Genomic DNA, 14,222 nt, shown 5'->3' with positions numbered 1-14,222 from the left:
GTACTGCACATGCTAAGCTCAGCATTTAGGATAATCAAGGGAAGGGTGAAAAGGCTTCTCAGACCCAGTTCGATCCAAGTGAAGCCACTCTGCTCACAGCTGGTTTGTTCCTCTGCACTGGAATCACTGTCTCCCCAGTTACACCTTTCCCCCACTTCAGTTCTTGAGTCACTCTGAGTGAGAAGTTGTGACTCCACTGACCACCCTCCCAACACTATCCTCTCCTTTAAAAAGCCTTCTTAAATCAGCTGAAGCTATAGCTCAAGGTAAAGAGCCAACTGGATGGTTTACCCTTTGGGGAGGGCTGCATCTGAGATTTTCTGTAGCTTCCTAATGCTTAAACCACTGAGGCTTAGCTCTCTGCCCCTGAAAGCTGGGCAACCCAGAGAAGTTCCCCATGAAGCCCAGTTTTCATCTACCTCTTTAAACCAGTGAACTACCTCTTTGTGGAAGGCAGCAGACTGGAAGCGTTCCCAGGGGTCTCACGTGCCTGGAGCCCCAGGGTGATGAGTGAGGCAGAGCCAGGAATGAGCTGGCTGAGCCTTCAGAAACACCTGGTCTCTCTGACAGGCATTTGTAAACAAAGAGGCCCCAAGATTTCCACCCCCTTCCCCAACAACCCCAGTCAGGAAGCAGTTGTCTACCATCAATTAAGCTAGGCAGAGGATATTCAGAAATTATCTTAATGACCAGAGAGTCTGTCAGCTAACTGCCTCTCATGTACTGTGGCAGGTCCACGCAGGAGGTCAGTCTAGCCAGCCAGCCTGCTGGTGGTAGTTAAGTGCATTGAGCTGAGCCTGCTGACCTGGGGCAGGGCTCCTCTTTGGGCCCTTGTGGAATCCGATGGCCTTAATTGTGGAATCGTTTGCCTTTTAGTAAAAATCCTTTCCAGAATCTAATAAATTAGTTCCTTCCATTTCAGGATCCTCTTCTGCGGAAGTCAGTTAATTACCTGGGTCGTTAGAGGCAGAATCTTGCTCAGTATATAGGTCAGGCACAGAAGATTTAACTTACTGAGATTTTCATTGCTTTTATTCAATGAGGTTTGGAACACAAGAGGCCCAAAATGAGCAACACATTTTAGGGACCCTCTATAGGGCCCCTATGGAGAACATAAGTTAAGAAAGTTGTCCAAGATGAAAAAGTTAGCAGGAAAATCATCCCAACGCATGCCAGTTGGGTCTTCTTTGGAAATGTCACCTTGATGGCAGGCTTGGAGAGGATGGTCTGAGTAGAGTACATTTTCTTACATGCAAACACACACATGTACCCCGGCTTCTATGAGTAAAACTTGCTATTGCTGACTCTCTTCTCTCTCAACCTGTAACAAAACACATTGCACTATCACCAACTATGCATAAGAAACAGGCGATGTGCTGAGCTCTGTAATGCTTCTTTATCCACACATTTGAGGGGCATTCCTGGCTGCAAGGCACAGTGCTGAGAGTCAGGGTGGTGGGCTCCTGGCAAGATATTTAATTTCTCTGAGTCTCAATTCCCTCATTGGTAAAATAGGGTAATGTCTACCCAGTAGGCTGAAGTAAAGATTAGAACTCCATAGGGTTTTCATGGCTGTGACCTTTCAGAAGCAGATCAACAGGTCTGTCTTCTGAGGCACCTCTGGGTGGGTTCGAACCGCCAACCTTTCAGTTAGCAGCCGAGTGCTTAACTGTTTGCACCACCCAGTCTCCACAAGTAAAGATTCAGTAAGAATAATATCAGTAAGGAACTCAGCACAGTGCTTCTCATCAGAGAATGCCACTGGCATTTCTGCTGGGATAATTCTTTGCTGCATGGGACTGTCCAGAACATTGTAGGACACTAGGTGGTTGAAGCTGTCAACCAGCACGTACCTGTGGCACAACCAGAAGCATCTCTTGTGGGGTGAATCTGCTGATTTAGAACCAATGGCCTTACACATTCTCGGAAACTCAGTAGGGGCGCATTGATAAGTAATAACCAAACCCATTGCCATCAAGTCAATTCTGACTCATAGTGACCCTACAGGACAGAGTAGAACTGCCCCACAGAATTTCCAAGGGGCAGCTGGTGGATTTGAACTGCTGACCTTTTGGTCAGCAGCCAAGCTCTTAACCACTGTGCCACCAGGGCTCCTAATAGGTAATAGTCATCGTTTATTTTCACGATTATATCGATGTGCCCTGCTAGTGATGACAGTTCTACTTAGAGAAGTTGCAGATGCTCACATTATTACTGTAAGTTAATTTACAGAAAAGAATTTCCATAGAAATCAACTCAGAAGCTTTGCAGAAGCCTGGCCCGGGGTGCCCAATGTCATTGTGAGACCCCAAGGATTTGTAGGTGGGGGGAGGAGCAGACCCACCTCCGGTTGCACTTCTCCTGGTACAGCTGGAGCTGGTTCTCGTTGACATTGAACTCCCTAACCAGGGCGTCCCGGTCCCGGTTGGTGTTGCGCAAGTTCTGGTGTGTGTCGTACAAAAAAAGCTGGTTGTTCAGCTCTTCTTGCCGCCTCCGAAGCTGGCGACAGGAAGAGTAAAGTTCCTCTTCGCTTTCCTGGAGGGTTGGGGAGAGAACAACGGTAGTGATTGTATCTTCCAAACCAAAAACGTGGGCCATAACATCTCACAAGTGTGCCTGAAGGGAGCGTGGGCCAGGCGTTTCACAACTGGGATTATCCTGGAAAACCCAGGGCCTTTTTTAACCAAAGATAAACTCACAGTTATTTAGTCTGTTGGAAGCACTGTTCTTCATAATGTTAACTTTATTGTGAAACATGGAAATAACAAATGCATTACCCAGATCCAACTTCTTAATCAGTTCAGTATTTTCATTGGTCTGCATTCACCTTCTGCCTCTGATCTAAAGGCTCTAAGCAGCTACACGCTTACAGTGAAACACAGCAGGTGAGGAAGACAGCAGCACGATATGAAGACAAAGGTGGATGGGAGCCAGGGCATTTAGTGTCTTCTAGAGCCTTAAAAGCCAAGGTAACAGGCTACAACATGGATGAACCTTGAAATCATTATACTAAGTGAAAGAAGACAGAGATGAAGGATCATATATTGTTTGATCCCATTTATAGGAAAAGTCCAAAATAGGCAACTCTATATAGAAAAAGATCCATATTTGTACCCATTGCAAAGAAAGACGATGCAAGAGAATGCAGAAATTATAGAACAATATCATTAATACCACACACAAGTAAAATTTTGCAGATCATTCAAAAGCGGTTGTAGCAGTACATTGACAAGGAACTACCAGAAATTCAAGCTGGATTCAGAAGAGGAGGTGGAACAAGGTATATCATAGCTGATGTCAGATGGGTCACTGCTGAAAGCAGAGAATACCAGAAAGATGTTTACCTGTGTTTTACTGACTATGCAAAGGCATCCGACTGTGTGGATCATAACAAATTATTGATAACATTGCAAAGAATGGGAATTCCAGAACACTTAATTGTGCTCATGAGGAACCTGCACATAGACCAAGAGACAGTCACTTGAACAGAACAAGGGGATACTGTGTGGTTTAAAGTCAGGAAAGATGTGTGTCAGGGTTGTATCCTTTCACCGTATTTATTCAATCTGTATGCTGCGCAACTAATGTGAGAAGCTGGACTATATGAAGAACATGGCATCAGGATTGGAGGAAGGCTCATTAACAACCTACAATATGCAAACATCACAACCTTGCTTGCTGAAAGTGAAGAGGACTTGAAGCACTTACTGATGAAGATCAAAGACCACAGCCTTCAGCACGAATTATACCTCAACATAAAACAAAAATCCTCATAATTGGACCAATAAGCAACATCATGATAAAGGGAGAAAAGATTGAAGTTGTCAAGGATTTCAGTTTACTTGGATCTACAATCAATGCCCATGGAAGCAGCAGTCAAGAAATCAAAAGACGGATTGCATTGGGCAAATCTGCTGCAAAAGATCCCTTTAAAGTGTTCAAAAGCAAAGATGTCACTTTAAAGACTGAGGTGCACCTGACCCAAGCCATGGTGTTTTCAATCGCCTCATAGGCATATGAAAGCTGGACAATGAATAAGAAGACTGAAGAAGAACTGATGCCTTGGAATTACGGTGTTGGCAAAGAATATTGAATATACCATGGACTACCAGAAGAACAAACAAATCTGTCTTGGAAGAAGTACAGCTAGAATGCTCATTAGAAGCAAGGATGGTGAGACTTTGTCTCACGTACTTTGGTCACATTATCAGGAGGGACCAGTCCCTGGAGAAGGACATCATGCTAGGTAGAATACAGGGTCAGTGAAAAAGAGGAAGACCCTCAAGGAGATGGACTGACACAGTGGCTGCAACAATGGGCTCAAGCATAACGACGCTTGTGAGGATGGTGCAGGACCAGGCACTGTTTCATTCTCTTGACATAGGGTTGCTATGAGTTGGAACCGACTTAACGGCACCTAACAACAACAACATACAGAAAGGAAGTAGATTAGTGGTTGCCTAGGGCCCAGTGGTGGTGGTTGGGATAGGGACGAGGAGTAACTGGTAATGGGTGGTGGTGGTATCGTTGTAGAGCTGGCTCTGACTCATGGAGACCTTATGTATAACCGAATGAAATGTTGCCCAGTCCTGCACCATCTTCATGATTGTTGGTATGTTCGAGTCCATTATTGTGTCAATTCATCTTATTGAGGGCTTCCCTCATTTTTGCTGACTCTCTACTTTACCAAACATGATGCACTTGATGCACTTTGCTAGAGATTGGTCTTTCCTGATAACATGTCCAAAGTAAGCTAATGAGTATGGGGTTTCTTTCTGATGAGAATGTTCTAAAATGGACTGTGGTGATGGTTGTACAACTCTGTGAATATACTAAAAACAAATGAATTGTATACTTAAATGAGTATTATATGGTATGTGAAACATATCTCAATAGAGTTGTTACCAAAAAAAAGAAGAAAGTCAAGGCAGCATAGCTTACACTTTCAGGATGAGTACATGTCTCAGTGCTGGCTAGTGATAGCATCTTATACTCCACCACCACGGGGCATGTGACCCCAGCCAGGCCAACTGAAAGCATCCACAGGGCTTTGCTGGAGCTCTCAGTAAAAAGATGGTTTCTTGTCTTGGGGATCAGCTGAAGGAGTGACAAATGTTTGGAGTTGTAATGGTTCCTTTGCTATCATGTAGAGAGTCAGCCAGGGAATGGAGCCCAAACAGAGGAAAACAGAGCCATTAGGGGAGCACCTGGATCCAGCCCTAACTGAAACAAGTCCTACCCCTAACATTCTCAGTTGTGGGAGCCAAACAGTCCTTCCTTTATTATGCCAAGGAAAGAACCATTCAGGGTAAGGAGTGTGGTCTTCAGTGTGGGCGGTAAATTTTTTTTACCTCACTTATGTTTTTAAAAGATCACTCTGGCTGAGGTGCAAAGGATCAGGAAGTCAGTCAGTTGGAATAATCCAAGGGAAAGACTTCGGTGCTACAACAACACACACTGACATACACAAATGGGCTTCTTTTATCATTTAATTTTACAAAAATTAAATCATATCTTGCTCTGCAAATCATTTTTCTTATGTCAAGGTCCTAACAAAATGTCATGGATACCCCCCAGGAACTATGACTTGGGGGGTGGTGCCGCTGATAAAGATTATTCCAGCCATTTGCAAAGGCTCACAGGAGGAAAAAGATGATTGTCTTTGCACAAAAAGGGGAGGTAAAATGGACAGCCTGGGTGACTAAGTGAAAATGTGTCAAGTGAGGCACTGGGAGGGTCAATAGTGACTTCACTTAACTTAAGCCCTCCCTCAGTGAGAATAGCTTTCCTTTCTATTAAGAATAAAGCAAAACAAAACAAAACTTCACTCAAGTCTTAAACCACACCACAAATGCTCTCTTTTCATCTTCTGGCTTAGAAGAAAACAGCTTTCATTTATGTAATGATTATTTGGTGTTCAGGTTCAAGTTCGAAATATACCTTTTCCATGAATGCTTCCATAATTGGAGCCCTTTTTCTCCTCTTCCAAACTCCAATGCATTTATAGGCTTTTTATAATTTAGTCTTTAATACTCCATAGATACATGAGATATACATTCAGAAAGGTACATAAAACATGTTCAATTCAATGAATAAGTATCAAACAAACAGCTATGGAGCCACCACCCAAGTCAAGACATACAATTGTTTTTCAACTGCCTAAACACCTCTCTCTATGCAGCCCTCCCAGTCAGGACTCCCCCGTACCCCTTAGAATTTTGTGGTAATCATTTCCTAGCTTTGAGTCTGTTTTCACAAAGAAATTGTTTTTCTTCTCCAAATCTATAGTTGTTTCTGTTTTCTAATATATCTTACTAATTTCTTTGCTCACCATTGCTTTCTACATTACACTTTTTAAAAACATTTTATTGTGCTTTAGGTGAAAGTTTACAGTGCAAATTAGTTTCTCATTTAAAAATTTATACACAGATTGTTTTGTGACATTGGTTGCAATCCCTGTGTTGTGTCAGCACTCTCCCTCTTTCCCTTTCCATCCCGGGTTCCCTGTATCCATTTGTCCAGTTTTCCTGTCCCTTCCTGCCTTCTTGTCTTTGCTTTTGGGCAGGTGTTGCCCATTTGGTCTTGTATACTTGGTTGAACTAAGAAGCACGTTCTTCACATGTGTTTATTGTTTGTTTTATAGGCTTCTCTAATTTTTGGAAGAAAGGGGACTTTGGGAGTGGCTTCAGTTATGAGTTAGCAGGGTGTCCAGGGTCAGGGTCTTGGGAGTTCCTCCAGTCTCTGTCAGATGAGTAATCTGGTGTTTTTGTGTGTGTGTGTATTTGAATTTTGTTCTACATTTTCCTCCTGCTGTGTCTGGGATCCTCTATTGTGATCCCTGTCAGAGCAGTTAGTGGTGGTAGCTGGGTACCACCTAATTCTTCTAGGCTCAGACTGGTGGAGGCTGTGGTTCATGAGGTCTATCAGTCCTTGAGACTAATATTTTCCTTGGTTTCTTTGGTTTTCCTCATTCTCTGTTGCTCTGGACAGGATGGGATCAATAGATGTATCTTAGATGGCTGCTCACAAGCTTTTAAGACCCTAGATGCTACTCACCAAAGTAAACATTACACTCCTTCTCGCTTAACTAAACACTTTGGTAGTTCTTTTAGCAAAGGTCTGAGTGCTAAATGACTTGTCTTTGTATGTCTGAAAATACCTTCATTTTGACCTCACTCTTGAATGACAGTTTATTGAGGTACAGAATTTCTAAACTTATCTTGTCTTAAACATTTTAAAAATAATATTATCCCTTAGTCTTTAGTTTGTCAGTCCTTTGTAGGTGATCTTTTATAATTTTTCTTTATCCTGCCATTCTGCCAATTCAATATCATGTGTCTAGACATGGATTTATACTTATTTGTACTTCTGTGTTTATAGTCTGAGGACTCATGTCTTGTCAGGGCTGGAAAGTTCTTAGCCACCAAGGGTTTCAAGTATTTTATGTTGCAACTTCTCATTCTTTTTTTTTTTTTAAATCTTCACTTTTCATATCTTTGTCAGACCAAACATATCAACAATCATGAAGATGGTGTAGGACAGGGCAATGCTTTGTCATATTACTTTTAAGACAAATTCCCCAGCACAGTCTTCCAATTTACTAATTCCTTCTTCAACTATATCCATTCTAGAATTTCCCACTTACTTAATTTTAACTGTTAAAAAAACAAAAAAAAACCTTTTTTTTTAAAGAATTTTCATATTGTGTCTTCAGGATTTCTAATTGGTTCTTTGATTCCTACATGTTCTTGATTAATGGCAAAAAGGTCTGTTCTTTATTAAGTGCAGTTTATTCTTTGGGTCTTCTTTTTGAAAACCTTAGAAATATTTATTTCAAAATAAATATTGGAGTCACTGGAGTGAATTCTGTTGCTTTTACATTTGTTAACTATCTTAGTATTATTTTCCTCATTTAAATATTTAATTTGCAAGCTCATCTTGAACAGAAAGTTTTTTCCCTCCCAGAATCTATACCTCAGTATCTAGTGTTCTGAATGTTCTAAATGGGGAAATCCCAAGGAAAGACCCAGCAAAGTGTTGCATTATTGGCTCCAGGTTCTGGTGTCTTAGGAGTCCTATGTCTGCTATCCCTGCTCTGGCTACAGGGCTTGTCTGCTTTGTTCCCATCCCCTCTGCAAGCAGATGACCACTGGCCTGGGCCTTGGGCACTTGCCAAGTCTTTTTTTCTTTTCTGATGGGTGCTTCAGAAGGGTCAAGCCTGCCATAGCCCTGGATCATCTGTTTATGCATGGCCTTTAGTTCGTGTTGCATTAGCAAACTGAAATTAAATAACAAATTAAGCCTCCAAATGCAAGGAACTATATAAAAAGAACAGAGGAAGTCTAAGGAAAGCAGATTGAATCAGTAAAGGTAAACATAGAAATGGATGAATTAGAAAACAACCAACAAAATAAAAATATAAAATAAATGCAAGAGTTGCGTTTTGTGGGAAAAACAATCACACACAGACAGACAATGAAGTAGATAATCCATTATCTACCCTAATCAAGAAAAGTGTGAGAGCACAAATAGCCAAATAAGACACTGGACTTAGGTATACAATGACAGGTAAGAAGACAATAAAAGGACCTGTGAAATTAATAAACAGATGATGACAAACACTATATATGTGTGTTGTATTATAATAAGTGTATTATCATCATATACATACACACACACACAAACCCTGTATTTCCTATTATAGAAAATTATCCCAGAAGAGATGGGAAAAAAAAATCAAGAGACCAGTAATTTTATCCTAGAAGAAAACAAGAACGTTCTTACAACTAGGCCCAGAAAGCTTCAAGATGATGTCTAACATCTATCAGATGTAGGTTGCAGAGAACTCCAGTTCTATTTTCACATGTTCCATAGCCCTAAAAAGGAAGACTTCCAGGTAATTTTTATGAAGCCAGTACAACAAAATATTATATTGATACCGCTGATTCCAATCAAACATTAACTTTGGAAGGTTGTGTTATGGATTGAATTGTGTCCCCCAAAAATGTGTGTCAACTGGGCTAGGCCATGATTTCCAACACTGTGTGGTTGTCCACCATTTTGTGATCTGATGTGATTTCCTATGTGTTGTACATGCTACCTGTGATGTTGATAAGGCAGGATTAGAGGCAGTTACATTAATGAGGGCAGGACTCAATCTACAGAATTAGGTTGTATATTGAGTCAACCTCTTTTGAGATATAAGAGAGAGAATTGCACAGAGAGGACAGGGACTTCATACCACCAAGAAAGCAGAGGTGGGAGCAGAGCGCGTCCTTTGGACCTGGCATCCCTGTGCTTGCTGAGAAACTCCTAGATCCAGGGGAAGACTGATGACAAGGAACTTCTCCCTGAGCTGACAAAGAAAGAAGGCCTTCCCCTGCAGCTGGCACCCTGAATTTGGACTTCTAGCCTCCTAAACTGTGAGAGAATAAATTTGTTTGTTAAAGCCATCCACTTGCGGTATTTCTGCTATAGCAGCACTAGATAACTAAGACAGGTTGATAATTATTTCTGTTTGTCAAGGTGTTGCTTTATATCTTTGTTAGATTTCATACTCTTTCCTATATAAACCCTATACCTTTCTTATTTAAATTATTCTTAAATGTGCTTTTTTTTGTCAAATCATGAATGGGATTTCCTATCTGGTCCTACACCATCCCACATTTCCAGTTGCTATTTATAAAGAAAATTGATTAGATTTAATAAATACAAGAAAAATAATCAGTCTTCTTAAAATTGGAGTCTTTATTGTTTAAGTATATAATCATAATTTGTGAATACCTGTTGTCAAGTTGATTCCTACTCATAGTGACCCTGAAGAACACAGCAGAACTGCCCCATAGGATTTCCAAGGCTGTAATCTTTATGGAAGCAGATTGCCACATCTTTCTCCCGTGGAGCTGCTGTTGGGTTCAAACTGCTGATCTTTTGGTTAGTAGCCAAGTGCTTCACAACTGAGCCACTATGGCTCCTAATTTGTGAATAGAGATTCACAATTTATACTGGTTTATGCTTTGTTTATGCTTTTTCTCACGTAATTTATTGCTAGGTGTGCCAGTGTTAAACCATCCTTGCATACCTGGAATAAACTCTACTTAGTTGTAATATATTGTTCTTCCAGTAAATAGCTGGAAATGATTTGATTTTATTAATAATTTTAACATTTATATTCATAAGTGAGATTGATCTAAGAATGTGTGGAGTTTGGGTTGTTTTGTTTTGATGGAGGAGACAGCATGAGTACTATCTTTCTCCAGTATTGATAGGAAGGTTATATAGCTTCAAGACATTAATTGGAGTATTCCTGCTTTTCTATTGACTTGAATGTGATATATGAATATGTGAGTTTGTTTTTGTTGGTTTTTTTTTGGGGGGGGTGAAGGGGGCTTGAGTACATGAGTACTGTCTTTCTCTGGTATTGATATGAAGGTTACATAGTTTCAAGACATTAATTAAAGCATTTTATTTTTCTATTGATTTGAATGGATTAAAATTGGAATTATGTTCTTTAAACCTGGATAGAATTCAGCTATAAAACATCTCTGATACCTATTTTATCTGATAGACGTTTTATCATCCTTCACATTTCTTCTGTAGGATTTTGCCTCAAGTTTTCTACTGCTTCTTGGAACAATTTTAGCTCATTTACATTCTTCAAGGCAATCACTTATTTGCTCTAGTTTTTCAAAGTTATTGGCATAAAGTTCGTATGTTTTTGTTTTCACTTTGTTCCTTTATGAAGTATGCAAAGTTTTACTAATTTAATTGGTCTTTTCAGTGAACCAATATTTGTTTTATTTTTTCTATTTTTGTTTTGTGGTTCAATTCAATTAGCTTTCAATTAGCTTTAATCTCTATTAGCTTTAATCTCTATTAGCTTTAATCTCTATTTTGTTATTGTTTTCTATTGGTTTACTGTCTTTTTATAATTTCTTAAAATGAATACTTAGTGCATGTATTTTTTAAGTCTTTGTTCTATAATGATTTAAGGCAAACATTTTTTTTCTAACTATAGGTATGGACCAAATGTTTTATTACTTTCTAGATAATTTACTTGCTTTGATTTCTTATTTTGGAAACTCGTTTTCAAGTAGTGATCATTTTGCCATCTTTTTATTATCTGTATCAAATCTTATCAGGTTATAGCCAAATAATGACTTATGAAATTATTTTTTAAAATCTATTAAGGTTTTCTTTGTGACCATGTATACAGTCAAGTTTATAAAGGTTCTGAGGAACAGACAGAAGAAAACAGTGTATATTATCCATTTGTAGGACACAAAGCTGTATATTGCTTTGGTCTCCCATCCTTGCTGATTTTTTTGTATACCAGACCTTCCAAAGTCTTATACTAGACCTTCCAAAGTCTGAAAGTTTTTTTTAAATCAAGTTGTCTTTGTACTTATAGAAGCATTTGTTTTATGTATTTAGGTACTACGCTGCTTCTGGGAGCCCTGGTGGCACAATGGTTAAGAACTTGCTACTAACCAAAAGGTCAGCAGTTTGAATCCACCAGTTGCCCCTTGGAAACCCTATGGGGCAGTTCTACTCTGTCCTATAGGGTCTCTATGAGTCAGAATCGACTCGACAGCAATAGGTTGTTTTTTTTCTAATGCTGTTTACTAATTAAACAACTATGACTCATATCTCATTTGTAAATCAGAACGTACCATTCCTCCTATTGTGCCCTTTAGTACTTTTGACTCAAATGTTGATATTAACTTTTTCTTCCCGATAATTCTTCCATTCCCATTATTTTTTAACCCTTCTTTATAGTCTGCTTTTAGGTTTATTTCTGGTAAACACTGACTAGTTGGATGCATTTCCTTATTTTCTCGTAAGAGAATTCAGCTAATTCGCTAAATCAAATGTTGTTATGTCCATTCCATTTGATTACTATACACTTTACTTTAAACTATACATTTTACTTTAATTTTCACTTTTATCCTTTTCCATTTTTTATTCTCTTGGTAAAGTTTCTGCTTATCCCTTTTTCCCCTCATTTCTGCTCCATTGTTTTTTTTTTTTAACAATCATAAATTAAATTACATTTTCTTTTTACATAAAAATATCAGAATTAACCTTCCCTTTAAGGATTATTTGCCAACCAATCCTCTAACCATCAAAGTTAAAACTTCAGGATACAGTTAACTATCTTTCACCTCCTGGGTTTTGCTGACATTTGATTATTTTTAGCTTCAAACTGTTATGAAATTTTTCATTACAGTATATTTCTTGTTTCAAGAAAACTTATTTAACACTTACATCACAAAGTTTTAATCACACTGTCCTCATCCCATAAGATGTAACTGTAATACAAACCTAATTATTCACCAGCTTCCACCTCTTCACCTCCCTATCTAGAAGTTTCTCTTCTGATTACAGTTTCCTTGGTTCAGGTGCTTTCTTGAGGTTTCACTCAGCTGGGATCCATGCTATCTCTATAAATCTTGCATATCCACAAATGCGTCTCCACTGCCCTGACATGTGGTTGGCTGGACACTGAATTCTCCCTTGGGCTGCAGGCCTTCTGTCTTATAGTCTCTAGAATGTCTTCTGATTTCCAGAGCTGAAGATGACAAGTCCAGTGTTAGACTTATTTGGATTTTTTGTAGATAAACTTCATGTGTTGGGGAAGTTTGTTTTTTATTTATTCTTGGAATTAAAAAATTTACAAAGCTGTCATTCGGCTGACAACCACAAGGCGGCAGTTCAAATTCACCAGCCACTCCTTGGAAACCCTATGGGGCAGTTCTAGTCTGTCCTATAGGGTCGCCGGGTGTCTGAATCAACTCAACGGCAACGGTTTTTTGTTTGTATGTTTGTTTTTAATGACTAGGGTGTAGTTGTGTTTTCCATTCATCTACCTAGGACCCAATAAGCCCTCTCAAGCTGCAAACAGTATTTTCTCAATTAACTGGTTCTTTAATAGCTTCTCACCTGTGCTCCCTTTTGTGCTTCTGGGCATGTGTGCATGTTACTAGGTAATCTGCATCTGACCTCCGAGTCTACGTTTTTGGTTTCCATCTCATCGTGAGATGTTTCTTCCAGGTTATCTTTCGGGTCATACTAATTCAGATCTCAGAGACCATCTTCTGTTTATGTACTGAATTTTTAAATTCCAGAAGTCAGTGTTTCTTCAATTCCAACATGTCTTTTTCAGTTCTTTACTTGGATATCCTTGGAAGATCCTTATGACTTAGGTGTTAGGGGTCTCATCTGATGCTTCTAATGGTTCTACTTTAACTCCCTGTACCAGGTGTTCATCTGGGTCTTTCTTCCTCTTGATGCTCTGTGTCAGTTTTTTAATCTGTATGCTCACAGTTTTGTCCACTCAGTGGTCACATCACATTGTTGAGTCTTGGGTGGTAGGCACAGCAGTTTCTGCTCTTTGGGGCCAGCATTGAACAAATAGGAAAACCTGTAAGAAGCTGTTGAGGTACAAGGGGGGTCCTTTCTCTATGCCTCTAGGTCTCTCCATTGTAAGGAAATCTTCCTCAACCTCATAAACCAGGACCAGCTCAGCTCCAGAGTGTGGCCCCCCGATCCTGGTCCTCCAGGACTCTAGAATGTGTGCTGCAGCCCTTCTCCAAAGGAACCACAGCATCCTGCTCTTCCCACTAGGCCCCCTTATGCCTTAGCTCCACCTAGCACGGAGTGAAGCTCAGTCTACTTGAGGATCAGTATTTTCTGAAACACACCCCCCATGTGTGCCAGCTTGTCCACCAGATGATGAGGAGGATGAATATTCAAGTTGCCATACTTCCCCCAATCCCCTGTACCCATCTTTCATCCACAAAATTCTTCTAAACTTCACCTGTTGAGATCTTTTAGTGGAGGCCCCTTTCTATTAATAGCAAGGTTGAGTATAATACATCAATTTAAAACAAACTACTTACTTTTCAGAGAACAATTTGGCATGCATCCAAAAAATGGTCTTTTTTCCCCCTTTGATCTATTATTCCATTACTAAATATCTAGCCTCGGGATATAATTTTAATTTTAAAAAATGTTAATAAAAAAAATGTTACTTACATGAAGACATTATTTATAATATTTATAAAGTAAAAAGCTGCAAACAGCTTAACTGTTCATCAGTGGGAGAATGGCTAAGCGAATTAGGAAACCTCCATCTAATGGAACAGGAATTCAGTTTGCTTTGACAGCCATTTAACACCATGGAAAAATGCTTAATGTGTGAAATAGAAAAAGGACATACA

At 39.5% G+C, this 14,222-nt stretch overlaps 1 protein-coding gene across 2 annotated transcripts in view; it reads right to left on the bottom strand.

Moving 5' to 3' along the window:
• Positions 1 to 704: 704 nt before the first annotated feature.
• Positions 705 to 14,222, bottom strand: part of PLCG2 (phospholipase C gamma 2) — a 181,700-nt gene continuing 168,182 nt past the window's right edge. The window contains exons 32-33 of one of the 2 annotated variants that reach the window (XM_023732536.1): positions 2,345 to 2,535; positions 705 to 1,321 (exon numbers count right to left, since the gene is read on the bottom strand). In XM_023732536.1, the coding sequence (XP_023588304.1) occupies positions 1,279 to 1,321; positions 2,345 to 2,535 (234 nt within the window). In that variant the 3' untranslated portion in view covers positions 705 to 1,278. The remainder of the gene's footprint in view (positions 1,322 to 2,344; positions 2,536 to 14,222) is intronic. The other variant, XM_004377718.3, reaches the window with a different exon arrangement.

Source organism: Trichechus manatus, unplaced genomic scaffold (assembly GCF_000243295.1).
Source record: "Trichechus manatus latirostris isolate Lorelei unplaced genomic scaffold, TriManLat1.0 scaffold00053, whole genome shotgun sequence".
Classification (NCBI taxonomy): domain Eukaryota; kingdom Metazoa; phylum Chordata; class Mammalia; order Sirenia; family Trichechidae; genus Trichechus; species Trichechus manatus.
The sequence above is the reverse complement of the archived record's forward strand: the minus strand, read 5'-3'. Positions and strand labels throughout refer to the sequence as shown.